General features: G+C 46.3%; 1 protein-coding gene across 4 annotated transcripts in view; it reads left to right on the top strand.

Annotated features, from left to right (window-relative positions):
* Nucleotides 1–2,733: 2,733 nt before the first annotated feature.
* MEST (mesoderm specific transcript) overlaps nt 2,734–27,296 on the top strand; it is a 44,728-nt gene continuing 20,165 nt past the window's right edge. For 3 of the 4 annotated variants that reach the window (XM_068276033.1, XM_068276031.1, XM_068276034.1), the window contains exons 1-2: nt 2,734–2,793; nt 22,018–22,172. In XM_068276033.1, the coding sequence (XP_068132134.1) occupies nt 22,019–22,172 (154 nt within the window). In that variant the 5' untranslated portion in view covers nt 2,734–2,793; nt 22,018. Of the gene's footprint in view, nt 2,794–2,903; nt 2,993–22,017; nt 22,173–27,296 lie in introns of those variants that run through there. The other variant, XM_068276032.1, reaches the window with a different exon arrangement.

The following is a 27,296-nucleotide window of genomic DNA, read 5'->3' as shown; positions in this document are numbered from 1 at the left end:
GCAGCAACCCTGTGCCAGCAGCAGTAACAGCCACTCATCAGCAGCCCTCGCTATGCCAGCAGCAGTAATGGCTGCTTACCAGTAGCTGCATAATGCCAGCAGCAGTAAGGTTTGGCCATACATGGTACAATTTTTTTCATCCAATCTTACCAGTTCTATATAGTATAAGGGAACTGCCTAAGGTATCCTTTCAGTATATTCACTTAATTTCCCCTTATACTACATAGAAATGGTAAGGTTGTATGGTGGCCATACATGGTACAATTTTTTCATACAACCTTACCATTTCTATGTAGTATAAGGGGAAATTAAGTGAATATACTGAAAGGATAACTTAGGCAGTTCCCTTATACTATATAGAACTGGTAAGATTGGATGAAAAAAATTGTACCATGTATGGCCAACCTTACTGCTGCTGGCATTATGCGGCTACTGGTAAGCAGCCATTACTGCTGCTGGCATAGTGGGGGCTGCTGGCGAGTGGCCATTACTGCTGCTGGCATTATGCAGCTGCTGGAGAGTGGCCGTTACTGCTGCTGGTATTATGCGGCAGCTGGTGAGCGGCCGTTACTGCTGCTGGTATTATGCGGCTGCTGGTGAGCAGCCGTTACTGCTGCTAGCATAGTGGGGGCTGCTGGTGAGCAGCCGCTACTGCTGCTGGCATAGTGGGGGCTGCTGGTGAGTGGCCGTTACTGCTGCTGGCATTATGCGGCTGCTGGAGAGTGGCTGTTACTGCTGCTGGTATTATGCGGCTGCTGGTGAGTAGCCGTTACTGCTGCTGGCATAGTGGGGGCTGCTGGTGAGTGGCCGTTATTGCTGCTGGCATAGTGGGGGCTGCTGGTATTATGCGGCTGCTGGTGAGTGGCCGTTACTGCTGCTGGCATAGTGGGGGCTGCTGGTGAGTGGCCGTTACTGCTGCTGGTATTATGCGGCTGCTGGTGAGTGGCCATTACTGCTGCTGGCTGCTGGTGAGTGGCCGTTACTGCTGCTGGCATAGTGGGGGCTGCTGGTGAGTGGCCGTTACTGCTGCTGGCATTATGCGGCTGCTGGAGAGAGGCCGTTACTGCTGCTGGTATTATGCAGCTGCTGGTGAGTAGCCGTTACTGCTGCTGGCATAGTGGGGGCTGCTAGTGAGTGGCCGTTACGGCTGCTGGCATAGTGGGGGCTGCTGGAGAGTGGCCGTTACTGCTGCTGGTATTATGCGGCTGCTGGTGAGTGGCCATTACTGCTGCTGGCATAGTGGGGGCTGCTGGCGAGTGGCCGTTACTGCTGCTGGCATAGTGGGGGCTGCTGCTGAGTGGCCGTTACCGTTATGGTGGCCATACATGGTACAATTTTTTCATAACGGTAACGGCCACTCAGCAGCAGCCCCCACTATGCCAGCAGCAGTAACGGCCGCTCACCAGCAGCCGCATAATACCAGCAGCAGTAACGGCCGCTCACCAGCAGCCGCATAATACCAGCAGCAGTAACGGCCACTCTCCAGCAGCCGCATAATGCCAGCAGCAGTAATGGCCACTCGCTAGCAGCCCCCACTATGCCAGCAGCAGTAACGGCTACTCTCCAGCAGCCGCATAATACCAGCAGCAGTAACGGCCGCTCACCAGCAGCCGCATAATACCAGCAGCAGTAACGGGCGCTCACCAGCAGCCGCATAATACCAGCAGCAGTAACGGCCACTCTCCAGCAGCCGCATAATGCCAGCAGCCCCCACTATGCCAGCAGCAGTAATGGCCACTTACCAGTAGCCGCATAATACCAGCAGCAGTAACAGCCACTCTCCAGCAGCCGCATAATGCCAGCAGCAGTAATTGCCACTCGCTAGCAGCCCCCACTTTGCCAGCAGCAGTAATGGCGACTCACCAGCAGCCGCATAATACCAGCAGCATTAATGGCCACTCTCCAGCAGCTGCATAATACCGAATAGCACCAATCGCAAAACGCATTACCTGCAGCATTTTTGCTGCTATTCTGGAGCGAATGCGATACAGTGCTTAGTAAAGTGCTGATCGCAAATTCTCTGAATCGAGGAAGTATCCAGTGATTTTTACCATGCTAAGCGCTAGCGTTTTGCAATTTCATATGTGAACGGGGCCTAACGGCTACCTGGATGGGCAGAGATCAATAAAAAAAAATAATATAAACATTAAAAGATAATGGAAAAGTGTTGTAGTGGAAGCAATTTATAAGGGAGCTGGTCTGGTGACATACATGGTCAGACCTATTTCCATAATTCAAATTACAGTGATCACCACTTTTCTTTCATGCTAGCATTTGAAATAAATAACCAATGTATCAGAAATCTATACGTCCATCAGTTTTGTACACCAGTCCTCAATGAGGGACAGGGGAATTTGCTTCCGAAAGCACTGACCTAAAAACGGGACAGTTTTCAGGAGGGAGAAAAAGACCTGCAAAATAATTTCTGTTTTATATTAGGAAATAGTGGGCTGCAAAGAAGCTTGGCAAAGCTCCAGGCCTCTACGGTAATTGAGGTACATTTGTTATGCTTGCAAACAAGTACATACAGCCAACACGACCGTATAGATGTTGAACTGACTGTCATATTTTTTTATGTATTAGAATCCTGATGACAATTGTAGCAATCGTGCGCATCGCTATCGTAACTGTATAATTACCAGGCTACTCCTGTGCCAGAACTAAAAATGGCCGCCCCTCGCTTGTTTCCAGCCAATCTAGTCGTGCACACTGCACTGGAGTGCTCTGTGCTGTGTTCGCGGGAGCGCGCTGGAGTTAGTGTCAGCATGATGGGAATTGGGAAGTTGAGCGCAGGTAAGCGCGCGGGGTAAGGTGTGTGGCTCCCGGTGGCTGTGGGGGAAGGAAGCAGGACTGTCATTGTGATAGGGAGTAGATGCAGCTCTTTGTATGACCCGCATACTACATGCTGTAACGGGCGGCCACGTCTGGACATTTGATAGCGGGTAGAAATGTGTGGGCGGAGCTGAAGCCAGATTAGTGGATATGAACACAGGTGTTGCTGCATATCTGACTTTATTCTTATTTCTTCTGTATAACTGTGTGGGAGAGATGAGTGGTCAGGGTTACGTACTGCAGTTTTTGTTGTCAGTGGACCGCACGGATCTTAGTTTGGGTTACATGAATTTGGGCTAGAGCCAGTGGCGTAGCTAGAGAATCTGGGGCCACATAGCAAAATTTTATGGGGCCATCATATCTAGGCACTCTTTAGAAATGCCACCGGTCCCTACCCCATGGATATGAGTTAATGGGCAATTTACTTTTCCATGCCATGTACACTGTGTATAGTCCAAGGACATTGAGACAAAGTTAGAAGGTGGAAAAACAAAATGAACACATCAGTTACCACCGGGGCCCTCTCCTCTCCAGGGCCCCATAGCAGTTGCTATGGATGCTATTGCTATGCCCCTGGCTAGAGCACTGTCATGTTATACTGTCTCAGCAATGTATGTTGGGACTCTGAGGCTGCTGGTCAATCAGCTGCCAACAAATTCAAAAGCATCTGTTGGCTTTCTTTTTTTTTCTCCTGGATAAGTGATTGATAACTTTTATTTATTTATTTTTTTGCTTATCACTCATTCATTCTATGTGCTTACCTCCCCCTGTGAGTGGTGGCATCTCCCTCTGTAACTGGTGCTCCTGTGTGCACCCATTCCCTGTATTTAGAACTTATTTGTGACACACACGCATGGCCGGATTTCTAGCAAGGCCACATAGGCCATGGCCTAGGGCACCAGATAAACAAGGGGTGGCCTGCAGACAGTGGGCATTATTTGCAAGTGTCCAAACAAATGAAAGTGGTCTGGATAACTGCACTATTAGTACCAGCTGGCACCTGCCTCTGCTGTGCTACAGGCAGCTGCAGTCCGTTAACCAAACGTTTGTGAACAGTGTGTGACTAGCAAAAAGCCAAACCTTGTCCAATGACATAGCAGCAGCTCCAGGCAGTTACAGAAGGCCGTGTCTCACACACTTGGTGTGGGGGATGAAAGGACCAGGGGCAGCACCAGCAAATAGTACAGAATACAGAAAGCAGCCTCTCACAGTACCCATTTCTTAATTATTGATTGGCTAGCACTGTTACCCTGGAGACAGCAGTGGGTACAGGACTCACTTTTACGTGTTGCTGACCCCACCCAATGTCCAATTGTGAGCCACTTTTGACTATGTGTGTGTGGTGGACGGCTCCCACCACGACCATCACCTGTAGATCGCTTGATTGACCAGTTCCCCCGTGTGACATGATTGATGCACTTCACGTTGCCGTGGAGACCCCGGCACTAGCCCCAATAGTGGACACCATCGGCTCAAAAATGTTTGGATGGGTGTGTGAGGAGAGAGGTGGTAGGATACGGTTTCGGTTGGGGCGGCTGGTAATAGTCGGCCTTGGGCGGTAAGAAGTACAAATCCGGCCCTGCACACACGCCCTTCCCTTCTCTTCCCTTCTCTTCTCTCCTATACTCCCAATCAGTTCTCCTATGTAACTGTGTCCCCCAAGTTTCTCAGCCTCATGCTGGCTCTTTTCCACGGAAATGTGCAATTGCAGCACTGCAATCACTATTTTCTTGTGCACTTTTACCTGTGATTGAGCAGTGCTTGCAATTGGCTGCTATAGCAGTCTATCACAAGGGCACGAAAAATGCAGCATGCTGAGCTTACCTGCACCGCAGTGAAACAAAGTGCACCAGTGGAAAAGGGGTAGCACAATTAACATGTTAATTGTGGTGCCCTTGCGATCTGCAAAACGTGAGCACTCTGGTTATTGAATCAGAGTGCCCTAAGACAGAATTCACATTAAAGGAAAAAGCACTTAATGATTCTGTTGCGCTTGAGTGCTGGCAATTGTGTTTTTCCACATGCAATTCCTATTCCACACTTGCAGGGCCATTTTTCTCTGCGATTCCTTGGTCTCCGTTGGCTTTTGCAATCGTGTTTTCCGTTGCTGCGATTGTCCCATGATTTTTCGTTTGCAGCAGCATATACTATAATTGCGAACATACGAGAAAAAGTGGAAAGGTGTGCAATTTAAAGAGGAGCTGTTAGGTATAAGGTCTCAGAGAAAATAAACACATATATCAGTAGCTAAAGATTGGCTGTACTTACATTACATATGCATTTCACTGTCCACGTTTGGATTTCACAGAATTTGTATATAGTATATGCAGAGATAGATGCTCCTGACAGCTCATGGCAGGCTCCATGTTTTTCTGTCAAATGTGTCGTCATGTCCTGCCTGCTTCCTGATCACAGAAAAGCTCGTACTGAATTACACAGTGTGCAGTGAATATTAATGAGCCATGTGGCTAGGAACAATAGCTGACTCCTGCAGTGTACTCTGCCCGGAGATTTATCAGTGCTACGCGCTGGACTGATTACAAGCTGCTGTAACGTCTCATTAGCAGCCGAGGGGAGGGCCCCAGAATGCTTTGCAGTATAGTATGCGGCTTGCGTCCTCTTGGGACTCTAACAGCTTTGCTGATAAGCACACATCAAAGGTAACTGAGATTTTTATCTTCACTAATGCCTTTTTGACTTCCTTCTAAACTGTTTAACACAGGAGAATAGAGGTTTAAATTAGCTTCTGCAGCCTGACAGTTACTCTTTAAACATTTGTGGAAATTCGCAAATGCAAAGGTGCAAGGGGGTTAAAGAGACTCCGTAACAAAAATTGCATCCAGTTTTTTTATCATCCTACAAGTTCCAAAAGCTATTCTAATGTGTTCTGGCTTACTGCAGCACTTTGTACTATCACAGTCTCTGTAATAAATCAACTTATCTCTCTCTTGTCAGACTTGTCAGCCTGTGTCTGGAAGGCTGCCAAGTTCTTCAGTGTTGTGGTTCTGCTATGAACTCCCCCTTCCAGGCCCCTCTATGCACACTGCCTGTGTGTTATTTAGATTAGAGCAGCTTCTCTCTTATCTTTTACAAGCTGGATAAATCGTCCTCTGAGCTGGCTGGGCTTTCACATAGTGAGGAATTACAGACAAGGGCAAAGCTGTTTGCAGGAAGAAAAGAGCAGCCTAAAACTTCAGTGCATGAGAGATGCAGGGGGAAAGAAACACACAAATGATCTCTTGAGATTCAAAAGGAAGGCTGTATACAGCCTGCTTGTGTATGGATGTATTTTCTATGTGTGGACATACTGTACATCAACCTACTTCCTGTTTTGGTGGCCATTTTGTTTGTTTACAAACAAACTTTTTAAAACTGTTTTTAACCACTTATAATGCGGCGGGGAGCGGCGAAATTGTGACAGAAGGTAATAGGAGATGTCCCCTAACGCACTGGTATGTTAACTTTTGTGTGATTTCAACAATACAGATTCTCTTTAATGTGCAAATCCCCATGGAGTTGGCTCTGTGCTTAGATGTGGCATGAGATGTTTTTTGCCACTAGGTATTGCGACTGCATGTCAGTGCTTGACACATGGTGTTACAACTGTTGACATTCGGCTGCATTTTAGTTGCACCTGAATGGCTGTCATAGGCGGCAGATAATAGTTAGATGGCCAGTAGGGATGGTCAGTGAGAGGCAAATCCAAGCTGATGTGGACTTTTTATGCAAATTTGTGCAGCTTGAAAACACACTAACATTTCAAGCTGCATACATTTGCATAATCCTGCATCAACCTGGAATAAGGCCTGGAACCCACTAGTGCTGGGCAAACAACGGCCCGAATCCGATAGTCGGCCGGACTCCTCTTTCCCCATCCCTCCCTCCCTGCAGAGTTGTGAGTGGACAATTAGCAGGAGTTAACTCACCTACATAGCGCTTCCTGCATCGCGTTTCCATAGTAACAGGCCATCACGTGACATACCAGCATATTACACGTGTGGTACGCTGGCGTGTCATGTGACACGTGATGGCCTGTTACTATAGAGACGCGATGCAGGAAGCACTATGTAGGTGAGTTAACTCCCGCTAATCGTCCGCTCGCCACTCTGCAGGGAGGTGGGAAAGAGAGAGGAGGAGGCCAGGCATGTTAGGAATGCAGTGCGCGGTCCAAAGAATGCGGCCCGGGTCGTATAAAGTTGGCCCAGATCTGCACTAGCAATACGTTTCTAAGTGCTTGTGATTTGAAAAGCTCTTGCTAATGTAATGCTGTATGTGTTAGCACTTGAGTTTTGTGATATTTTTTTTTTTTTTTTTTTTTTTTTTTTTAATATTAGTCAACACTTACAAAAGTGCTACTAGTGGGTCCATTCCATTCTTACTCATTGACCCTTCCTATTGGCCTGCCTGCAATAAGCTCCACCCTAATGACATATCAGAAAAATAGTTGTATAATAGCACTGTTGTGAATACATGCTTAACCACCTTAGCGGTATGGAGGAGCTCAGCTCGTCCAGTTCCGCCAGAGGGCGCCGCTCAGGCCCTGCTGGGCCGATTTTGTTCAAATAAAGTGCAGCACACGCAGCCGGCACTTTGCCAGCCGCGTGTGCTGCCTGATCGCCGCCGCTCTGCGGCGATCCGCCGTGAGCAGCGGCGAAAGAGGGTCCCCCCAGCCGCCTGAGCCCTGCGCAGCCGGAACAAATAGTTCCGGCCAGCACTAAGGGCTGGATCGGAGGCGGCTGACGTCCATGACGTCACTCCGCTCGTCGCCATGGCGACGAAGTAAGCAAAACACGGAAGGCCGCTCATTGCGGCCTTCCGTGTTACTTTTGGCCGCCGGAGGCGATCAGAAGAACGCCTCCGGAGCGCCATCTAGTGGGCTTTCATGCAGCCAACTTTCAGTTGGCTGCATGAAATAGTTTTTTTTTAATTTAAAAAAAAAACCCTCCTGCAGCCGCCCTGGCGATCTTAATAGAACGCCAGGGTGGTTAAAGGACAACTGAAGTTAGGCCTCTTTTCCACGGACTGTTGATAGGCAGTGAAATGCCTCTCAAACTCTCCCAACTGCTTGCTGCTGCCTGGTAACTGCTTGTTGCTGCTGCCTGGTAACTGCTTGCTGAGCACACAGTTCAACAGTTCGTGGAAAAGAGGCCTGAGAGATATGAAGGCTGTCATATTTTTATTTTAAACAAGGCAAATTGCCTGGCTGTCCTGCTGATCCTCTGCCTGTAAGGCCTCTTTTCCACAAACTGTTTTTAGGCAGGGAAATGCCTCTTACAACTGCTCACTGCTGCCTGGTAACTGCTTGTCGCTGCCTGGCAACTGCTTGCTGAGCACACAGCTCAACAGTTCGTGGAAAAGAGGCCTAAGGGTACATACACACATCCAATTTTGATTGGCCAATTTTACCACTTCCATGAGAGCTAACCTACACAATCTTTTTCATAGTATTCAGAATCTGTTGGCTCTTGTACTACATGGAGGTGGTAAAATTGGCCAAAATATTGGATGTGTGTATGCACTCATAGGCCTCCTTTTTTTTTTTTTTTTTCACAAGCCCTGTGATCGCTCACCTATCTGTTGGCTGCCAGCCACTAGTGCCTTTCAGCTACAAGTAATTAAATGACAGCGTTTGGTCACACTACACGTGTCATGTTTGACACAATGTAGCATTACCCAGCAACAAAATACTGTCTCATGCCACCTCTGGGGAAAGAAACTGTCATGCTCAGAGGCAACTACATAGGGGAGCCTGTACACCACCTGTGCCAAGTGCAAGCGCCCAGGTAGTGAGCGGAAGCAGCTTGGAAAAGAAGATTAAAATACTCTCAGGGCCCTTTTCCACAGGTTGCAGAACTGCTCGCTCAGCAAGCAGTTACCAAGCAGCAAGCAGTTACCAAGCAGCAAGCAGTTACCAAGCAGCAAGCAGTTACCAAGCAGCAAGCAGTTACCAAGCAGCAAGCAGTTACCAAGCAGCAAGCAGTTACCAAGCAGCAAGCAGTTGCCAGGTAGTAGCAAGCAGTTGTGAGAGTTCATTTCAATGCCTATCAACTGCTCGTGGAAAAGGGCCCTTAGTCGTAGACTCAGCACTAGCATACAGATGAGATGTTTGACTGGATTTGCCGCATTCTTGTTTCAGGTGGTTTACTCAGACACTGCCGGTGTATGAAAGACCAACAGGACTGCAAAGCAAGTGGTTTTGTTTAAAAGGAAATAAATATGGCAGCCTCTATATCCCTCTCGCTTCAGATAGAACGTGTGCCAACATGAAAACTTTAAAGGAATACTATCGATTCACATATTTTTTTCAATTGACACAGGAATTGTTTGGGAAATGCTGCTAAGTACTGGTGTATACATTTTAGTAGCAACTTCTTTGTTTACTGACGCCAAAACTGACGGCTGACTGAGCCATGAGGAGAGGGGAAATTCCCCTCACACTTGATCAGTTAACTCTGTGTAGCTCTGTGTGTGACAGAAAAGAGAGCTCCCAACAGCTGCAGCTCCTGTGTCCTGTGTTTCTGACTGACCTGTCTGAAGAGAGCAGAGGAAATTTAACTAATTGTCACAGCTTTTCATACTGTTTTTGCTTTCAGAGTTTGATATCTTTGATATTTGCTTTCTGTAGTCTGATATGCAACTCTGGCTGTGCATTGAAGCAGACACCCCTTCTGCATTTGATTTGTCCCAATATAGCTAAATCCAACCCTCAATAAATTACAACTTTTGCCTCTGATATTTAACATGAAAAGCAGGAAAATGTTTACACAGCTACTTAGACATTATTTGCACACTGTCATTTTAGAACACTTGGGTATCGATAGTATTCCTTTAAGCAAAAAACAACAGCTATGTACCTCAGTAATGGGATGCCTCTGAATAGTCCAGAGGCTTACCGAATCTTCATACACTGTTCCAGCACTGGGTCCTGCAATTTTCTTCAGTGTGTGAGTGTGGCTGTACTGTGCATATATGTGAGTATGGTCTGGAAGGTCAAGGAGAATAAAGGCACTTGTGCACGGAGGAAAAAAAGCATGCATGAGTGCCTTCGTTCTACTGGGCTTGCATAAACCGTACTCATGCAATACAATATGGACATGCTTGTTTATACAATAATACAATACAGTAACATTTCTATAGCGCTTTTCTCCCATAGGACACAAAGCGCTTAGGTTCCGTTCACATCACAAACGCGGATGGCCATGCGTGCGGAACGCAACACATGCGAACGCACTCCATCCGTGTTTGTGTGCGTTGCTTGGCTGATCCCATCACTGAAAAGTGAATGGGACAGCCACGCGGTTTTACAAAAAATGCGTGCAGCATGCGTTCCCGGACCGCACAGGTCCGGAACGCATGCAGTGTGAACATCAGACAGTGCACTCTATGCACTGTCTGATGTCGTGCGTGTCTGCCTCCTGCACATGTTTCCAAAACGCGCCTGGAAATGCATGCAGTGTGAACGGGGCCATAGGCTCTCTCAAATTCAGTAGTTGGTAGTAGGATGAAGTATTCACACAACAAAAGTTATATTTCTGCAAGTGCCAAACTGAACAGGTGGGTTTTCAGTCTGGATTTAAACACGTCCAGGGATGGAGCTGTCCTGATCTGCTGAGGTAAGGAGTTCCAAAACGTAGGCGCAACATGACAGAAGGCTCTGGGACCAAAAGTTTCCAAGTGGACTCTGGGTATGACTAGGTTATTAGAACCTGTGGATCTGAGATTGCCGGGATTGCTACGCAGCTGTAACATTTCTTTCATGTATCCAGGGCCCAGATTATTCAGGGATTTAAATGCCCGTAGGCTGATCTTGGCTGCATACTGAAGAAACAGCCAAGGCTAGATGTATAATTTTCCACCCCTAGGCCAAGTATGTTGGGGCCCCCTTCCAAGTGGAGCAGTGCCCCTCTTATTCCATGTGTAGCTTCCTCTTCCATGTGTAACATCCAAATACTGCAGCCCGGCATTTACAACTCTCTAGTACAGGGGTAGGGAACCTATGGCTCGGGAGCCAGATGTGGCTCTTTTGATGGCTACATCTGGCTCACAGACAAATCAGTATGGATTGATTCACTAAGCTACACTGCTCAAGCAGTACAAGTTAAATTTTCAAAGTAGACACGCTACTGCTGCAGCGCACTACTAATTTACTCGCTCTTTCCCCAAATTAAATAGCTGCTCCAATTGTCCCACTCTGGATCATGTCAGGTCCAATGACTTTGTAGGATGAGATCCCCGCACTTTAAATGGCCCAATAAGGCAACTTATTGGGCCAAACCGTGGGTATCTTGTTCTACAAAGTGAATCAACCCCCAAGTTAGCTAGCTAATTGTACAAGCTGTTAGTCAGTATTTCTCTTGTCTGGATTTTGGTGAAATTGCTGATGTTGCTGAAACCCAAGAGAAGATGTCTGACACTTCAACTGCCCGGCAGATCAACTGTATACATATCACCATGGCAACAGGGACCGCCCTCTGCTGCTCATGCGCACTGTCCCAGTTTGAAACATATTGTATGGCTCTCAGGGACATGCATTTTAAAAAAGGTGGCGTTTATGGCTCTATCAGCCTAAAAGCTTCCTGACCCCTGATCTAGTACATCAGCTTCTCTTATCTTGTGTTGCTCCTTTTTTGCAGCCTTCTTTTTCATATGTAGAAACCCCCATTTCATGTCCAGGTGGCTTCTTGGGCTACAGCTGCCCAAGGCCTGGGCCTTTGTAGCCTTTCCAGAAATCCAGCCCTAGAAACAGCTGAGTCAGTTATGTTTAGAGGAACCCTGCACAGGAGCGGTACAGTTTATGATGGTACGGGAAGCCTCTGGACTATCCAGTCTTCTTACTACCAAAGTGTCTGTTTTATAGGGGGACAGCAGTTCAGGATTGCCTTAAAATGTACTTCGTTAAAATCTATCTTATGTTCAGTTTCATGTATACTTTAATGTACATTTATTGAAGAGTAGATGACAGAGTTTTTTTTAAATGTATTTTTGTTGTAACCTATACAATCAATAAGGGTTAAGTTGTTCATGTATTGAATGGATACATTTTGGTAATGTAGCCCAGTGGTGTTTGAGCTGATTCTGTTGAAGATTTATGCACAGTGTCCTGAGCAAGCAGAATTATTAAGAAGATTACTTCTGTCTCTAGCACAGACTTGATCCAGCCAGTAAAGTCTCTGCTTACTCAGTGGTTCATACTGCACATTATGCTGCTGCCACTATGTTGTCTCCAATCAAGCTGCTTATGCATTGGTGCAATCTTTAACTTTTCAACCATAAATCATTTCATTTCCAAAGGATTGAGATCTTCAGAAGCCAAATGTGTTGGCAATTTACTGAGTAAGCATAGGCTGGTTAAGAGTGCTCAGCTACGTTGCAGAATAATTCTGCATGTCAACTCACTGCCGTACAATTCTATGGGCCTGTTCACAATACTGCATTGTAACTGTTAGCAATATTCTAACTCGCTGGATGCAGGCTTTGTATTAAAGTCTATGTCCAGCCCCAGTTCACACTCATAACACGTGCGCTATGTAACTGACCACCAGGGCTGCTCAAATCCGGAAATGGGAGACATCCGGATAATTGCTATCCGGATATCTCCCAGTAAACCTGTGCGGGCTGGGCGGGGGGTCAATCTTACCTGTCTGACGTCTTCTTCGGTCCGTCCCTCGGCGCCTCCCACGATGTGGTCCAAGCGGCAGTCACGTGATTACAAACACTTCCTCCTTCCGGGTTGACCGTGGAGCGCATCGTGGGAGGCGCCGAGGGACGGACCGAAGAAGACGTCAGACAGGTAATATTGCCCTCCCCCCCCCCCCCCCCCCCCCCCCCCCCGCCCAGCCAGCACAGGTTTACTGGGAGATATCCGGATAGCAACTATCCGGGTATCTCCCGGTTCCGGATTTGAGCAGCCCTACTGACCACTGTGAAATATAAGCATACCATTTTAAAATGGAAGTGCTGCCAATTATCTGTTTAGAGAATCAACAGTTTTTAAAACGTACACGTCTACCGTATTTTTTGGACTATAAGACGCTTCTGACCTTAAAGAGAATCTGTACTCTAATATTCTTACACTAAAAAGCATACCATTCTATTCCTTATTTTCTCCTGTGCCCCTCTGTGCTGTTTCTGCCACTCTCTGCTGCAATCCTGGCTTGTAATTAAAGAGTAACTGTCAGGCTGCAGAAGCTAATTTAAACCTCTATTCTCCTGTGTTAAACAGTTTAGAAGGAAGCCCAAAAGCAATTAGTGAAGATAAAAATCTCAGTTACCTTCGATGTGTGCTTATCAACAAGTCTGTTATTCTTAAGAAGACGCAAGCCGCATATCATACTGCAAAGCATTCTGGGGCTCTCCCCTCGGCTGCTAATGAGACGGTACAGCAGCTTGTAATCCCGTAGCACTGATAAATCTCGGGCAGACTACACTGCAGGAGTCAGCTATTGTTCCTAGCCACATGGCTCATTAATATTCACTGCACACTGTGTTGTTCAAGTACGAGCTTATCTGTGATCAGGAAGCAGGCAGGACATGACGACACATTTGACAGAAAAACATGGAGCCTGCCATGAGCTGTCAGGAGCATCTATCTCTGCATATACTATATATATAAATTCTGTGAAATCCAAACGTGGACAGTGAAATGCATATGTAATGTAAGTACAGCCAATCTTTAGCTACTGATATATGTGTTTATTTTCTCTGAGACCTTATACCTAACAGCTCCTCTTTAACAGTTTTAGGCAATGTTTACAAACAAACTAACCAGCTTCTAATAGGCTCAGCTAAGCATAGTGTGTGAGTATGCAGGGGGCCTGCAGAGGGTGTGTATCGCTTCTACCAATCACAAGCAGCCCTGCACATTCCACACAATCAAAGCCTTAGCCCGACAAACAGGACAGAGGAAAGATACATTGATTTATTACAGAGACAGTGTAATTAGGAAGAGCTGCAGTAAGCCCCAGCACATTAGAACAGGCATAGGAACTCATAGGATAGAAGAACTAAGGCTGAAAAAATTGTTACAGAGTCTCTTTAAAGAGAACTTGTAACAAAAAAAGTCCTGGGGGGGGTACTTACCTCGGTAGGGGGAAGCCTCAGGGTCCCGATGAGGCTTCCCCCTCTCCTGTAGCTGCAGGCAATCCAGTGCTGGCTCCCCCGAAGTGTCCCGCAATTCATGGCTCGACAAGGTTTGATATATTTACCTTCCCTGGCTCCAGCGGGGGCGCTGTTGCTGCTCTCCGCGCAGAGATTGGCGAAAATATCCGATCTATCGGGTCCGCTCTACTGCGCAGGCGTAGGAGACTTGCGCCTACGCTGTAGAGCGGCCAGACAGCGATCGCCTAATTCTGCCTATCTCCGAGTGTAGAGCTGATATTGTGCTTGCGCTGGAGCCGGTGAGGTTAATATTTACATCACCATTCCAGGAGGATTTTCGTTGCCGCCATGGGACACAGGAGGACGGGGGAAGCCTCAATAGGATCCGGAGGCTTCCCCCACCCGAGGTGAGTACCCCCCGGGGAACTTTTTCTCATTACAGGTTTTCTTCAAGACGCACCTAGATTTACACATTTAGACAAAAACCAGGGGAAAAAAATATATATACTAAACCTGGTGCATCCATGGTGAAGCAGCATCTTGTGGATTATGCTCCCTTTGTACCTCATGCCTTCTTGTACCTCTTGTGTCCCACCGTGTCCACCTCTGCATGGGCACAGTACGGTATTCTTAACCACCCTGGCGTTCTGATTAAATCGCCAGGGTGGCTGTGGGAGGGTTTTTTTTAAATAAAAAAAAAACTATTCCATGCAGCCAACTGAAAGTTGGCTGCATGAAAGCCCACTAGAGGGCGCTCCGGAGGCGTTCTTCCGATCGCCTCCGGCGGCCAGAAGTAACACGGAAGGCCGCAATAAGCGGCCTTCCGTGTTTCGCTTACCTCGTCGCCATGGCGACGAGCGGAGTGACGTCATGGACGTCAGCCGACGTCCTGACGTCAGCCGCCTCCGATCCAGCCCTTAGCGCTGGCCGGAACTGTTTGTTCCGGCTACGCTGGGCTCGGGCGGCTGGGTGGACCCTCTTTCGCCGCTGCACACGGCGGATCGCCGCGCTGCAGCGGCGATCAGGCAGCACACGCGGCTGGCAAAGTGCCGGCTGCGTGTGCTGCTTTTTATTTCATTGAAATCGGCCCAGCAGGGCCTGAGCGGCAGCCTCTGGCGGTGTTGGACGAGCTGAGCTCGTCCAGACCGCTCAGCAGGTTAACGCTCCTGCTCCTTGGCTCTGCCCCCCCATTTCCCTATGACAGCTGGGGACACACACATGTACCCAGAGTTGTTTGTTACTGCAGGGATTCATGCTGGCAGAAGCTATGTCTGCAGCGTTCTCACTCTGCTTTCCCGCAGCCACAAACGACTGAGTGCATGTATGTCCCCGGCTGTCAGAGGGAAATGAGGGAGGCAAGAGGAGGAGCACAGAGCCGCCAAACATCCATCCATTAATTGGACGGATTCTGCAGGTAGTAAAGGATGGTGCACTGCGGGCGGAGGAGAAGAGAGGATACGGCGCCGGGTGCGATGCGTTGAAGGGGGGAATGCATTAATTCCTCACATTGGCCGCCAGGAATGCATTCATTTCTCACATTTGCCGCAGTGAGACAGCCACTTCGCATGTTGGCCAGCCAGAACTCGAAGTGGCCAGACTTCGGGTTCTGGCCGTAACATATACACAGTCAGTTAAGGCATTGCATTCTGCTTACCTGATTATTCAGAAGCTATGGAACAAACAGTTGAGTTCAGAGACTATAACAGAAAAGCTCATGAACAGTTTTAGGACTATAATTTCAGGATCTAATAAAAAGACTTACATTCCTTAATAGGATATTTTTATTGTATCCTTGTTTACACTGACAACGTTATGGATCATTTTTTATAACGAGATACAAACTGAGGTTCACAAAAAAAAAGCATGAAAATGCAGCAATAAATGTTTATTGCTGCAATTATCTCCATTATTGTTACCACATTTCTAACATAATGGTAACACAGCCACAGTAAGCTGTTTTTATTCTTGCTGCCATGTCATTGCACTTTACAGAGTGCAGTCAGTACATAAATCTTTAACTCACTCTTCAGGTTATGGTACTAACTGTGACTCCTCCTTTTTTAATATACCGTACTAATGTAGTAATCTGTGTGTTGTGTTCTCTTGGGCGATCCTACCTTGGGTAGGTTGACAGGGCAGGGAACACACTTGTCTGCACCACCACACTGGGCATTGATTTGAATGGCCTTCTTGGGGATTACCACAATTTAATATAAAATCTGGGTGCTCTCTGCTTTTTCCAGCACGATGTATATGCTCCCGATTCAAATGTATTTTTTAGCATCCAAAAACATCGCAAACTAATGTGGGAAAAAGCTTGCGGAAAACTCGATCACAGAACAAATGGAGGGCCCAGCAAACCTCTAAATGCCCGCAAAATCGTAATTAGTGTTCTCCCAGACTTAAAGAGAATCTGTATTGTTAAAACCGCACAAAAGTAAACATACCAGTGCGTTAGGGGACATCTCCTATTACCCTCTGTCACAATTTTGCCGCTCCTCGACGCATTAAAAGTGGTTAAAAACAGTTTTAAAAAGTTTGTTTATAAACAAACAAAATGGCCACCAAAACAGGAAGTAGGTTGATGTACAGTATGTCCACACATAGAAAATACATCCATACACAAGCAGGCTGTATACACCCTTCCTTTTGAATCTCAAGAGATCATTTGTGTTTTTCTTTCCCCCTGCAGCTATCTTCCACTGAAGTGTCAGGCTGTTTCTTCCTGCAGAGTGCAGCCAGCTCTGCCTGTATGTAATTCCTCAGTATGTGAAAGCCCAGCCAGCTCAGAGGAGGATTTATCCAGCTTGTAAAAGATAATAGAGCAGAGAGAAGCTGCTCTAATCCTAAATAATACACAGGCAGTGTTCAGAGAGGGGCCTGGAGGGGGAAGATGCATCACAGAACCACAACACTGAAGAACTTGGCAGCCTTCCAGACACAGGCTGACAAGTCTGACAAGAGAGAGATACGTTGATTTATTACAGAGATGGTGATAGTAGAAAGTGCTGCAGTTAGCCAGAACACATTAGAATAGCTTTTGGAACTTGTAGGATGATAAAAAACAGGATGCAATTTTTGTTACGGAGTCTCTTTAAGCGTAATCTACAGGGGAAAGTAGGGGAGTCTTCCTCCTTCAGACACCATTTAAACTGTGATTGCAGGGGACAGACCTATATTAGATGAGTACATTTTTATTATTATTTTTATTTATAGAGCGCCAACACATTCCATAGTGCTGTACAACATGAAAAACATAATGAGAGCCTAGATACATGAGCAGTTAACATATTGTACAATCGGGACAACCAGTGACACAAGTACCGAAGTACATACAACTGATGTGTAGTTTGAATAACATCACCAATATGGATAGATGTTAATTTCATAAATAGCACTATTTTATTTGTGTTAAGTATGATGAAACGTGGATGACATGAATGCAGAAACAGCAGACAGTCAGGGACTTGAGATAATAGTGTAGAGAGGTCAGGAGTTGAGTCATGGATTTGAGTGTCGTGCACATAGCGGTGATACTGAAAACCGAAAGAGAGCGTATTAATTGTCCCAGGCCATGAGTGTGGGTGGAGAAGAGGTCCTAGAACGTAGCCTTTTGGTACAGCAAGAGACAGCGGGCATGGAGAGGAGTTAGTGTTGAATAGGAAACAGTGAAAGTGCATCCAGACGCGTAAGAGAGGAATTGGCACAGGATACAGCCTGTATGGCTTATCCTGCTCCTGCACAAATTCCCATCGATGTTAAATACTATTCCCCCTCCAGGCCGCCATGGATGGTGGGTAATGAAATAATTTGGCTTCCAGCAATTGCTGGAGGCCAAATTATAGTGTTTTATAAGTAACCTCAGCTCCGACTTCTGACGGTGCTGAAGTTACTCACTGCTGCGCCCAAGTCTCCTGCACTGGAATGAAAGTGTTTGATCCAGACGGGTAGGGTAGGAGCTAATCCAAGAATGTGCTAGGCCTTTGACACCCAGTGATGATAGTGTCTGGAGAAGCAGAGAGTGATCGATGGTGTCACGCACGTTATAAAATACTTTAACGCAGAGTAACGCACAGCAATGCAAAGTCTGTGTGACATTCACAGTGCAGTGTTCTCCCCAGGGCCATTTACCAGGGCGGGCCGCCCGGCTTATCTCCTCTGAGCGCCCGGCTGATCTCCTCTGAGCGCCGGGGTGAAATTATCCCGTTTTGTGTGGCTCTTTAGTGAGCAGCGGCGGCTGTTCCATTGCAGCCAGCCGCTGTCACTCAGGGACGCTGCCTCCGCCCTCCTCCTCAGCTCCCGGCAGTTGTATGGAGGGGCGGGGAATGCAGCTGACGTCACACGCAGCTTAGCTGAGCAGGAGATCGGAGAGGAAGCGCGGCTCAGTTCTCTGTGGAATGTTTAGCCAGACGCTCTCTTCCTCCTCTCACCATATTCATCCTGCTGCCAGCCGCTGCGTGTTTGTGAGTTTTACTGACTTCTGCTAATGGAGGAGGGGGGTATCTAACGCAGACCCTCCCGCCAGCTAGAACTTCAAGATGCTAGCTTAACCCTTTCACCCCTGATTATCCTGTCCTGTGACTGTGTTTGATTCTTAGCAGACTAGACTGGTCTGAGGGGGGAGAGTGAGACGCTGTACTGACAGCCACAGACTCGTACAGGGCAGAGCAGGCAGCGAGTGATTAGTGAGGCACCCTGGCCCCTTGACAGACACATAGCCAGCAATATCCCTTGTAACTGAGTGTTGTTACAACCAGCAGCCAGGTTTGAAAATGAAACTACGAAGATTTTTCCTATATACATGGGTGGTGTAAGAGGGGATATCTGGTGCCATAGCATGATATTGATATGCTGCCTGCTTATCCATATGCTATGGCCCAGAAATCCTCTTTCCCATACTGGGACCACCCATGTATATAGGGAAAAGCTGCTAGTTTCATTGTCAAATCAGCAGAAGGGTAGTTAGAACTTTAAAGACACTTTACCTGTTAAAAGAAAATGGCAAGCTACTTACCTGGGGCTTCTTCCAGCCTCTTAAATTGTTCTAATGTCTTGCAGTCATTCCGCGCTGCTGCTTTGTACCTCTGTGATTCCCCTTTGAATGCTGCATGCATGGCCACAACGTGTCATTCGCCTCTTCCATCATCACATTCCCGTGACCAGCAGAGTTCTGCACTTCGGGGTAATGAAAAATTGCTACTGTGCATAGGCAAAGTGCTCCTGGCCACGGCAGCATGATCGCGTTGGTGCGAGGCTAAGGAAGAGAGCAGCGTGGAATGGCGATGAGGGCAGCAGGAGGACTTTAAAGAGAATCTGTATTGTTAAAATCGCACAAAAGTAAACATACCAGTGCGTTAAGGGACATCTCCTATTACCCTCTGTCACAATTTCGCCGCTCCCCGCCGCATTAAAAGTGGTTAAAAACAGTTTTAAAAAGTTTGTTTATAAACAAACAAAATGGCCACCAAAACAGGAAGTAGGTTGATGTACAATATGTCCACACATAGAAAATACATCCATACACAAGCAGGCTGTATACAGCATTCCTTTTGAATCTCAAGAGATTATTTGTGTGTTTCTTTCCCCCCTGAGGGGGGAGTGCATAGCAGAACCACAACACTGAAGAACTTGGCAGCCTTCCAGACACAGGCTGACAAGTCTGACAAGAGAGAGATAAGTTGATTTATTACAGAGATGGTGATAGTAGAACGTGCTGCAGTAAGCCAGAACACATTAGAATAGCTTTTGGAACTTGTAGGATGATAAAAAACAGGATGCAATTTTTTTTACGGAGTCTCTTTAAGGGGCTAGAAGCCCCAGGTAAATATCTAGCCTAATTTTTCTTCAATTAAGTATCCCTTTAAGAGATTCCAGTACGGAACCTAGCCTGTCAATTTTATGGGGGGGGGGGCGTGTTGGCGATAACCCACCTAGTGGCAATCAGCATGACCATCCCCACCCGGCTGATTTTTCATGCCACCCGGCTGGAAAAAAATTCTGGGGAGAACACTGCAGTGCACACGTTGCGTTAGTGTGTAACGTGTAATGTTATTAAAAAGTTCTTCATGCTGTGTGTTTAGCAATGTATCTGCTGCGTTATGTGTGTTGCACATGCTCAGTAATGTTTTTTTTGTTTTTTTTTAATGTAACGCATGTGCCGTTTTCGTTCCATCAGTATGCGATGAAAGTGTCGCACCAAGGGACACATAACACAGTGCAAAATAACGTCCAATTTCATAACCTACATGCGCTGCATTAGGGGCACGTTGTGCGACTTTAACGTCACATCAATCGCAATGTCCCACTGTGAAAGAGGCCTAAATGAGGAAGGGAATATGCATGTTAAGATGGAGAGGTTGAAAATAGTGATTAGAGGAGAGATGGGGCATAAAATAAGTGGGAATAGGGTCCAGCGCACAGGTAGTGAGATGAGCTTTAGAGATTAGTGACGAAAGGCGCCTTTCCATTAAAGCAGTGAAAGCCGTTACAGGGGGTGAGCTCAGAGTGAGTGATTGGCCAGGTAGAGCGGGGTAGTTTCTGGTAGATGAGCAACCAGGAAAGGTGAGGAAAGTGGAGTACATGGTTGGGCTGGCGAAAGGTGTTGCATATTGAATCTATTCCGTATTGTATCAGCTTTGCTAATAAAGTATGATGCAAAATCTTCAACTGATAAAATATGGGGGAGGAGGTGGGGTGGAGTAGGAAGTTAAAAGTGTTTAGGGATTGTGAAGAGATGAGTGAGGTGAAATATGACTGCTTTGCAAGGGAAAAGGTGTGTCCCTGAGCTGGTGCAGCACTTTTTATATAATGCTGGAAAGGAAACGTTTGTTTCACATTATATCTGCAATAATTAAAAGGAAAAAAGTGATAAAACTATTCTATTGTCAAGTATTCATCATAAATAACTTGTATACTGTGATAGCAGTGCTTGATTCACAAAAATGAAATGATAAACTAATTAAAAAACAGTTACTTGTGCTGCTGGAATAAAGCAGTAACCTCATTTTTTAAAATCAGTGATACATCATACATGATCTGATTGTGACTGTATGTGTAATGAGTGCACAGGAATCTTTTTTTTACATAACATTTTTGCTGTAAGAATAAAGCCCGATGAGTAGTTTTCTATGCAAATGTATGCAGATTGACAAAGGACCAATAAAATTCCACCTTTGTAGTATTTGTTTGGTCCATTTTCAAGCTGCATACATTTTTTTTATACAAACCACTAGACAACCCGGGTAAAGTATGTAAGGGAGACCACCACACCATAAGGGAACTCTATATATGGAAAGCGGGGTGCTACCAGGGGAAATCTGTATGGAAGGTGGGGACCACTGGGGAAATGTATGTAAGGGGAGAGCAATAGGCCATCAACTAAATCTATAAAACAGGAACCACTAGACCATAGTTCCCAACCCTGTTCTCAAACACCACCAAAAGTGCATGTTTTGCAGAAAATCACAAACACTCACAGCTGAGATAAGTGTTTCAACAAAGCTGATTAATGGCCCATACTCACGGGCTACAATTGTCGCTGCAACACGTGGCGCGCGCGTGTTGCGGCGACAGGTCGCCCGTGAGTATGCGCCGTTGCAAGGGCACGCACCCCGAACCGTCACTGATGTCGCCAGGCGATTGGCGCGGTCAATCGCCTGGCGACAGTCGCCGCCGCAACTGTCGCTAGTCCGCGTGAGTTGGTACTTGAGGACGGGGTTGGAAAGCCCTGCACTAGACTACCAGAGTAAATGACTGTCACTAAATGAGGGCATGGGCCTCAGTGCAGGCACCATTATATGGTGGTATATCACAGGAACCACTATAAGGTGTTAATAGCTGCCATCTGCATTTGAATCATGCTCTAAACTTGTGTGGCAGACAAGTAGTATGGGGAAGTGATGTGAACACCCAAGTTTCTTTTGCCACAGCTATGTGGTAGCCTTATTTCAGCCCCATGGTTTCTTGTGGCACCTAAATACAGAAATAGCTTTTTGTAAGAATTTCTGTTTCCAGGTTTAGTACATTACTTATGTTTCCAGAATATTTTTGAATATATTAAAATGCTTTCAATATGATCCTGTTTTTCAGGATGAAGGAATGGTGGATTCAGGTGGGCCTTATTACGGTTCCGCTCATTGCTGTGTACCTACATATTCCTCCTCCTAATCTCTCTCCGGGACTCTTCACCTGGAGGTCAACTGGAGCTTTCTTCACCTTCAAAGAAAAACAAATTTTCTACAGAGGTACTTGTAGCTCTGTTCTTCTGCAGAACCAATCCTGTAGTGTGTAGTGTTGCTTCTATGTCTATTTTCATTGTACCAGGGAGTTGGCATAATTTAGAGTGACCTTAGGTCTGGTCATGCTAACTGTATCTACAGGACACGCTGGACCTAACAGGCTTGAGTTTCTGTTTTAATTGGGTGACAAATAGTCAAAAGAAGCCTTCTGTGCTGACAAGCATTTGTAGCATTGGTATGACAAGTTCTCTAGTTTTTCTGTTACAAAGCAGTCCACATATACAAGAAAAATAGTTATTCTACTGCAGCATCATCTACAGGTCCTTCTAAAAAAATTAGCATATTGTGATGTCATTATTTTCTGTAATGTACTGATAAACATTAGACTTTAATATATTTTAGATTCCTTACACACAACTGAAGTAGTTCAAGTCTTTTATTGTTTTAACCACTTTGTCCTCGACGTATAAAAACGTCAAGGAGGACATGCGCGCTCCCGCGGCCGATCGCGCACTCCCGGCCGCGGATTCGGTAGCCCAGGAATCAATGTATCGGGCTATGGTGCCCGATCACTGATTCCTCTCCCCCGCTGAACCTATGTCCCTCTAAGCGTACATTGTACGCTTAGAGTGACGTCATGTAAACAAACTCAAGATTGCCATCTTGTGGCCAAAAAGTAAAACTACATCTAAAAGTAAAAAAACATTACAATACACAAATATTTCCCCAAATAAAACACTATTTATATCCCACCCTCCCAAAAATGCCCACATAAAATGTTTAACAACAAAAAAACAAAAACATTACTGTAAAAAAATAAAAAAGTCCAGTGTCAAGTACCCACAGTCAGTGATGGTCTGGGGTGCCATGTCAGCTGCTGGTGTTGGTCCAATGTGTTTTATCAAGGGCAGGGTCAATGCAGCTAGCTATTATGGAGAGTTTGGAGCACTTCATGCTTCCATCTGCTGAAAAGCTTTATGGAAATGAAGATTTCATTTTTCAGCATGACCTGGCACCTGCTCACAGTGCCAAAACCACTGGTAAATGGTTTACTGACCATGGTATTACTGTGGTCAATTGGCCTGCCAACTCTCCTGACCTGAACCCCATAGAGAATCTGTGGGATATTGTGAAGAGAAAGTTGAGAGACGCAAGACCCAACACTCTGGATGAGCTTAAGGCCGCTATCAAAGCATCCTGGGCCTCCATAACACCTGAGCAGTGCCACAGGCTGATTGTCTCCATGCCACGCCGCATTGAAGCAGTCATTTCTGAAAAAGGATTCCCGGCCAAGTATTGAGTGCATAACTGAACATAATTATTTGAAGGTTGACTTTTTTTTGCTTTAAAAACACTTTTCTTTTATTGGTCGGATGAAATATGCTAATTTTTTGAGATAGGAATTTTGGGTTTTCATGAGCTGTATGCCAAAATCATCAATATTAAAACAATAAAAGGCTTAAACTACTTCAGTTGTGTGTAATGAATCTAAAATATATGAAAGTCTAATGTTTATCAGTACATTACAGAAAATAATGACCTTTATCACAATATGCTAATTTTTTGAGAAGGACCTGTATAGCGATGTTTCTGCAGCTTCACTGAGTGGAGCACATGCAATATTGAACATGAAACTCAAAACATGAAGACCTGAACTGAAAATAAACTTGAGATAATTGTATGCCCTGTAGCAACAATATATAGCTTGGTAGCTTGAGATCACTCTCTTGCTATCAGCAATGTTTGCACAGCCAGATAAGTGTTTTTGCTTGTGTTTACTTTTCATGAGAGCCAGGGGCGAATTCAGCTTGCTGGTTGACTGCCTCATGTGCATAGAAACAGCACTATTTTTTTTTTTATTTTTTTTTTGGGTTTTTTTTTTTTTTTTTTTTTATACTGCAATGCAAAAAAAATAAAAGGGAACTCAGGCCAGTACTTATAATTGTCATCTTGTCAGTTCCAGGTTGGATTAACAACCTTTTTCTAATTTTAAAAAAAAGCAGGAAGATAATTTAACACACTAGAAGCTTGATTCACAAAGCGGTGCTAACAGTTAGCATGCTGGTGAACAGCCCTTTATCACGCCCAAACTCAGTTTAGACGTGATAAGTTTAGGCGTGATAACTATAGCATCAACTGGGTTAGCACCGCAGTCCACAGCTGATCAAAAGTCTTGCGCTAGCAAAGTCTGGTGCACTTCGCATAGAGTTTAACCACTTCCCGACCGCCTAACGCACGGGCGGCCGGGAAGTGGAGCCCGCAAGGACCAGCTCACCCACAGAGGCGGCAGTCCTTGTAAGGGCATGGGCAGAGCGATCGCGTCATCCGTGAAGCGATCCTCCGCCGGCGCCTGTCTCCGCTCACCCGCCGCAACATCCCGCCGGCCATACGGAAGCGCCGGCGGGATGTTAACCCCGCGATCGCCGCATACAAAGTGTATAATACACTTTGTAATGTTTACAAAGTGTATTATACAGGCTGCCTCCTGCCCTGGTGGTCCCAATGTCCGAGGGACCACCAGGGCAGGCTGCAGCCACCCTATGTCGCACCCAAGCACACTGATTTCTCCCCCCCTGCCCCAGATCGCCCACAGCACCCCTCAGACCCCCCCCCCCCCCTGCCCACCCCCCAGACCCCTGTTTGCACCCAATCACCCCCCTAATCACCCATCAATCACTCACTGTCACTATGTGTCAACGCTATTTTTTTTATCCCCCCCCTGCCCCCTCCTGATCACCCCCCCCCCACCCCTCTGATTCTCCCCAGACCCCCCCCCCCCCTGTGTACTGTATGCATCTATCCCCCTGATCACCTGTCAATCACCCATCAATCACCCCCTGTCACTGCCACCCATCAATCAGCCCCTAACCTGCCCCTTGCGGGCAATCTGATCACCCACCCACACCAATAGATCGCCCGCAGATCCGACGTCCGATCACCTCCCAAGTGCAGTGTTTACATCTGTTATCTACCCTAAACACCCACTAATTACCCATCAATCACCCCCTATCACCACCTGTCACTGTTACCCATCAGATCAGAGCCTAATCTGCCCCTTGCGGGCACCCAATCACCCGCCTACACGCTCAGATTGCCCTCAGACCCCCCCTTATCAATTCGCCAGTGCATTAGTTACATCTGTTCTTCCCTGTAATAACCCACTGATGACCTGTCAATCACCCATCAATCACCCCCTGTCATTGCCACCCATCAATCACCCCCTGGCACTGCCACTCATCAATCAGCCCCTAACCTGCCCCTTGCGGGCAATCTGATCACCCACCCACACCAATAGTTCGCCCGCAGATCCGACGTCAGATCACCTCCCAAGTGCAGTGTTTATATCTGTTCTCTACCCTAAACACCCACTAATTACCCATCAATCACCCCCTGTCACTGCTACCTATCAGATTAGACCCCTATCTGCCCCTAGGGCACTCAATCACCCGCCCACACCCTCAGAATGCCCTCAGGCCCCAGCCCTGATCACCTCGCCAGTGCATTGCTTGCATCTATTCCCCCCTCTAATCACACCTTGAGACACCCATTAATCACCTCCTGTCACCCCCTAGCACACCTACCCATCAGATCAGGCCCTAATTTGCCCCATGTGGGCTCCTGATCACTCGGCCAAACCCTCAGATCCCCCTCAGACCCCCTTCCGATCACCTCCCCAGTGCATTGATTGCATCTATTTTCCCCTCTAACCACCCCCTGAGACACCCATCAATCACCTCCTGTCACCCCCCTAGCACTCCTATCCATCAGATCAGGCCCAATACAACCTGTCATCTAAAAGGCCACCCTGCATATGACCGGTTCCACAAAATTCGCCCCCCTCATAGACCACCTGTCATCAAAATTTGCAGATGCTTATACCCCTGAACAGTCATTTTTAGACATTTGGTTTCCAGACTACTCACGGTTTTGGGCCCGTAAAATGCCAGGGCGGAATAGGAACCCCACAAACTGACCCCATTTTAGAAAAAAGACACCCCAATGTATTCTGTTAGGTGTATGACGAGTTCATAGAAGATTTTATTTTTTGTCAAAAGTTAGCGGAAATTGATTTTTTTTTTTTTTTCACAAAGTGTCATTTTTCATTAACTTGTGACAAAAAATAAAATCTTCTATGAACTCGCCATACACCTAACGGAATACCTTGGGGTGTCTTCTTTCTAAAATGGGGTCACTTGTGGGGTTCCTATACTGCCCTGGCATTTTAGGGGCCCTAAACCGTGAGGAGTAGTCTAGAAAACAAATGCCTCAAAATGACCTGTGATTAGGACGTTGGGCCCCTTAGCGCACCTAGGCTGCAAAAAAGTGTCACATGTGGTATCGCCGTACTCAGGAGAAGTAGTATAATGTGTTTTGGGGTGTATTTTTACACATACCCATGCTGGGTGGGAGAAATCTCTCTATAAATGGACAATTGTGTGTAAAAAAAAAATCAAACAATTGTCATTTGCAGAGTTATTTCTCCCACCCAGCATGGGTATGTGTAAAAATACACCCCAAAACACATTGTACTACTTCTCCCGAGTACGGCGATACCACATGTGTGGCACTTTTTTGCACCCTAACTGCGCTAAGGGGCACAAAGTCCAATGAGTACCTTTAGGATTTCACAGGTCATTTTGAGAAATTTTGTTTCAGGACTACTCCTCACGGTTTAGGGCCCCTAAAATGCCAGGACAGTATAGGAACCCCACAAATGACTCCATTTTATAAAGAAGACACCCCAAGGTATTCTGTTAGTAGTACGGTGAGTTCATAGAAGATTTTATTTTTTGTCACAAGTTAGCGGAAATTGATTTTTATTGTTTTTTTTCACAAAGTGTCACTTTCCGCTAACTTGTGACAAAAAATAAAATCTTCTATGAACTCACCGTACTACTAAGGGAATACCTTGGGGTGTCTTCTTTCTAAAATGGGGTCATTTGTGGGGTTCCTATACTGTCCTGGCATTTTAGGGGCCCTAAACCGTGAGGAGTAGTCTTGAAACGAAATTTCTCAAAATGACCTGTGAAATCCTAAAGGTACTCATTGGACTTTGGGCCCCTTAGCGCAGTTAGGGTGCAAAAAAGTGCCACACATGTGGTATCGCCGTACTCAGGAGAAGTAGTATAA

The sequence above is a fragment of the Hyperolius riggenbachi genome, chromosome 3 (genome assembly GCF_040937935.1).
Source record: "Hyperolius riggenbachi isolate aHypRig1 chromosome 3, aHypRig1.pri, whole genome shotgun sequence".
Classification (NCBI taxonomy): domain Eukaryota; kingdom Metazoa; phylum Chordata; class Amphibia; order Anura; family Hyperoliidae; genus Hyperolius; species Hyperolius riggenbachi.
The sequence above is the reverse complement of the archived record's forward strand: the minus strand, read 5'-3'. Positions and strand labels throughout refer to the sequence as shown.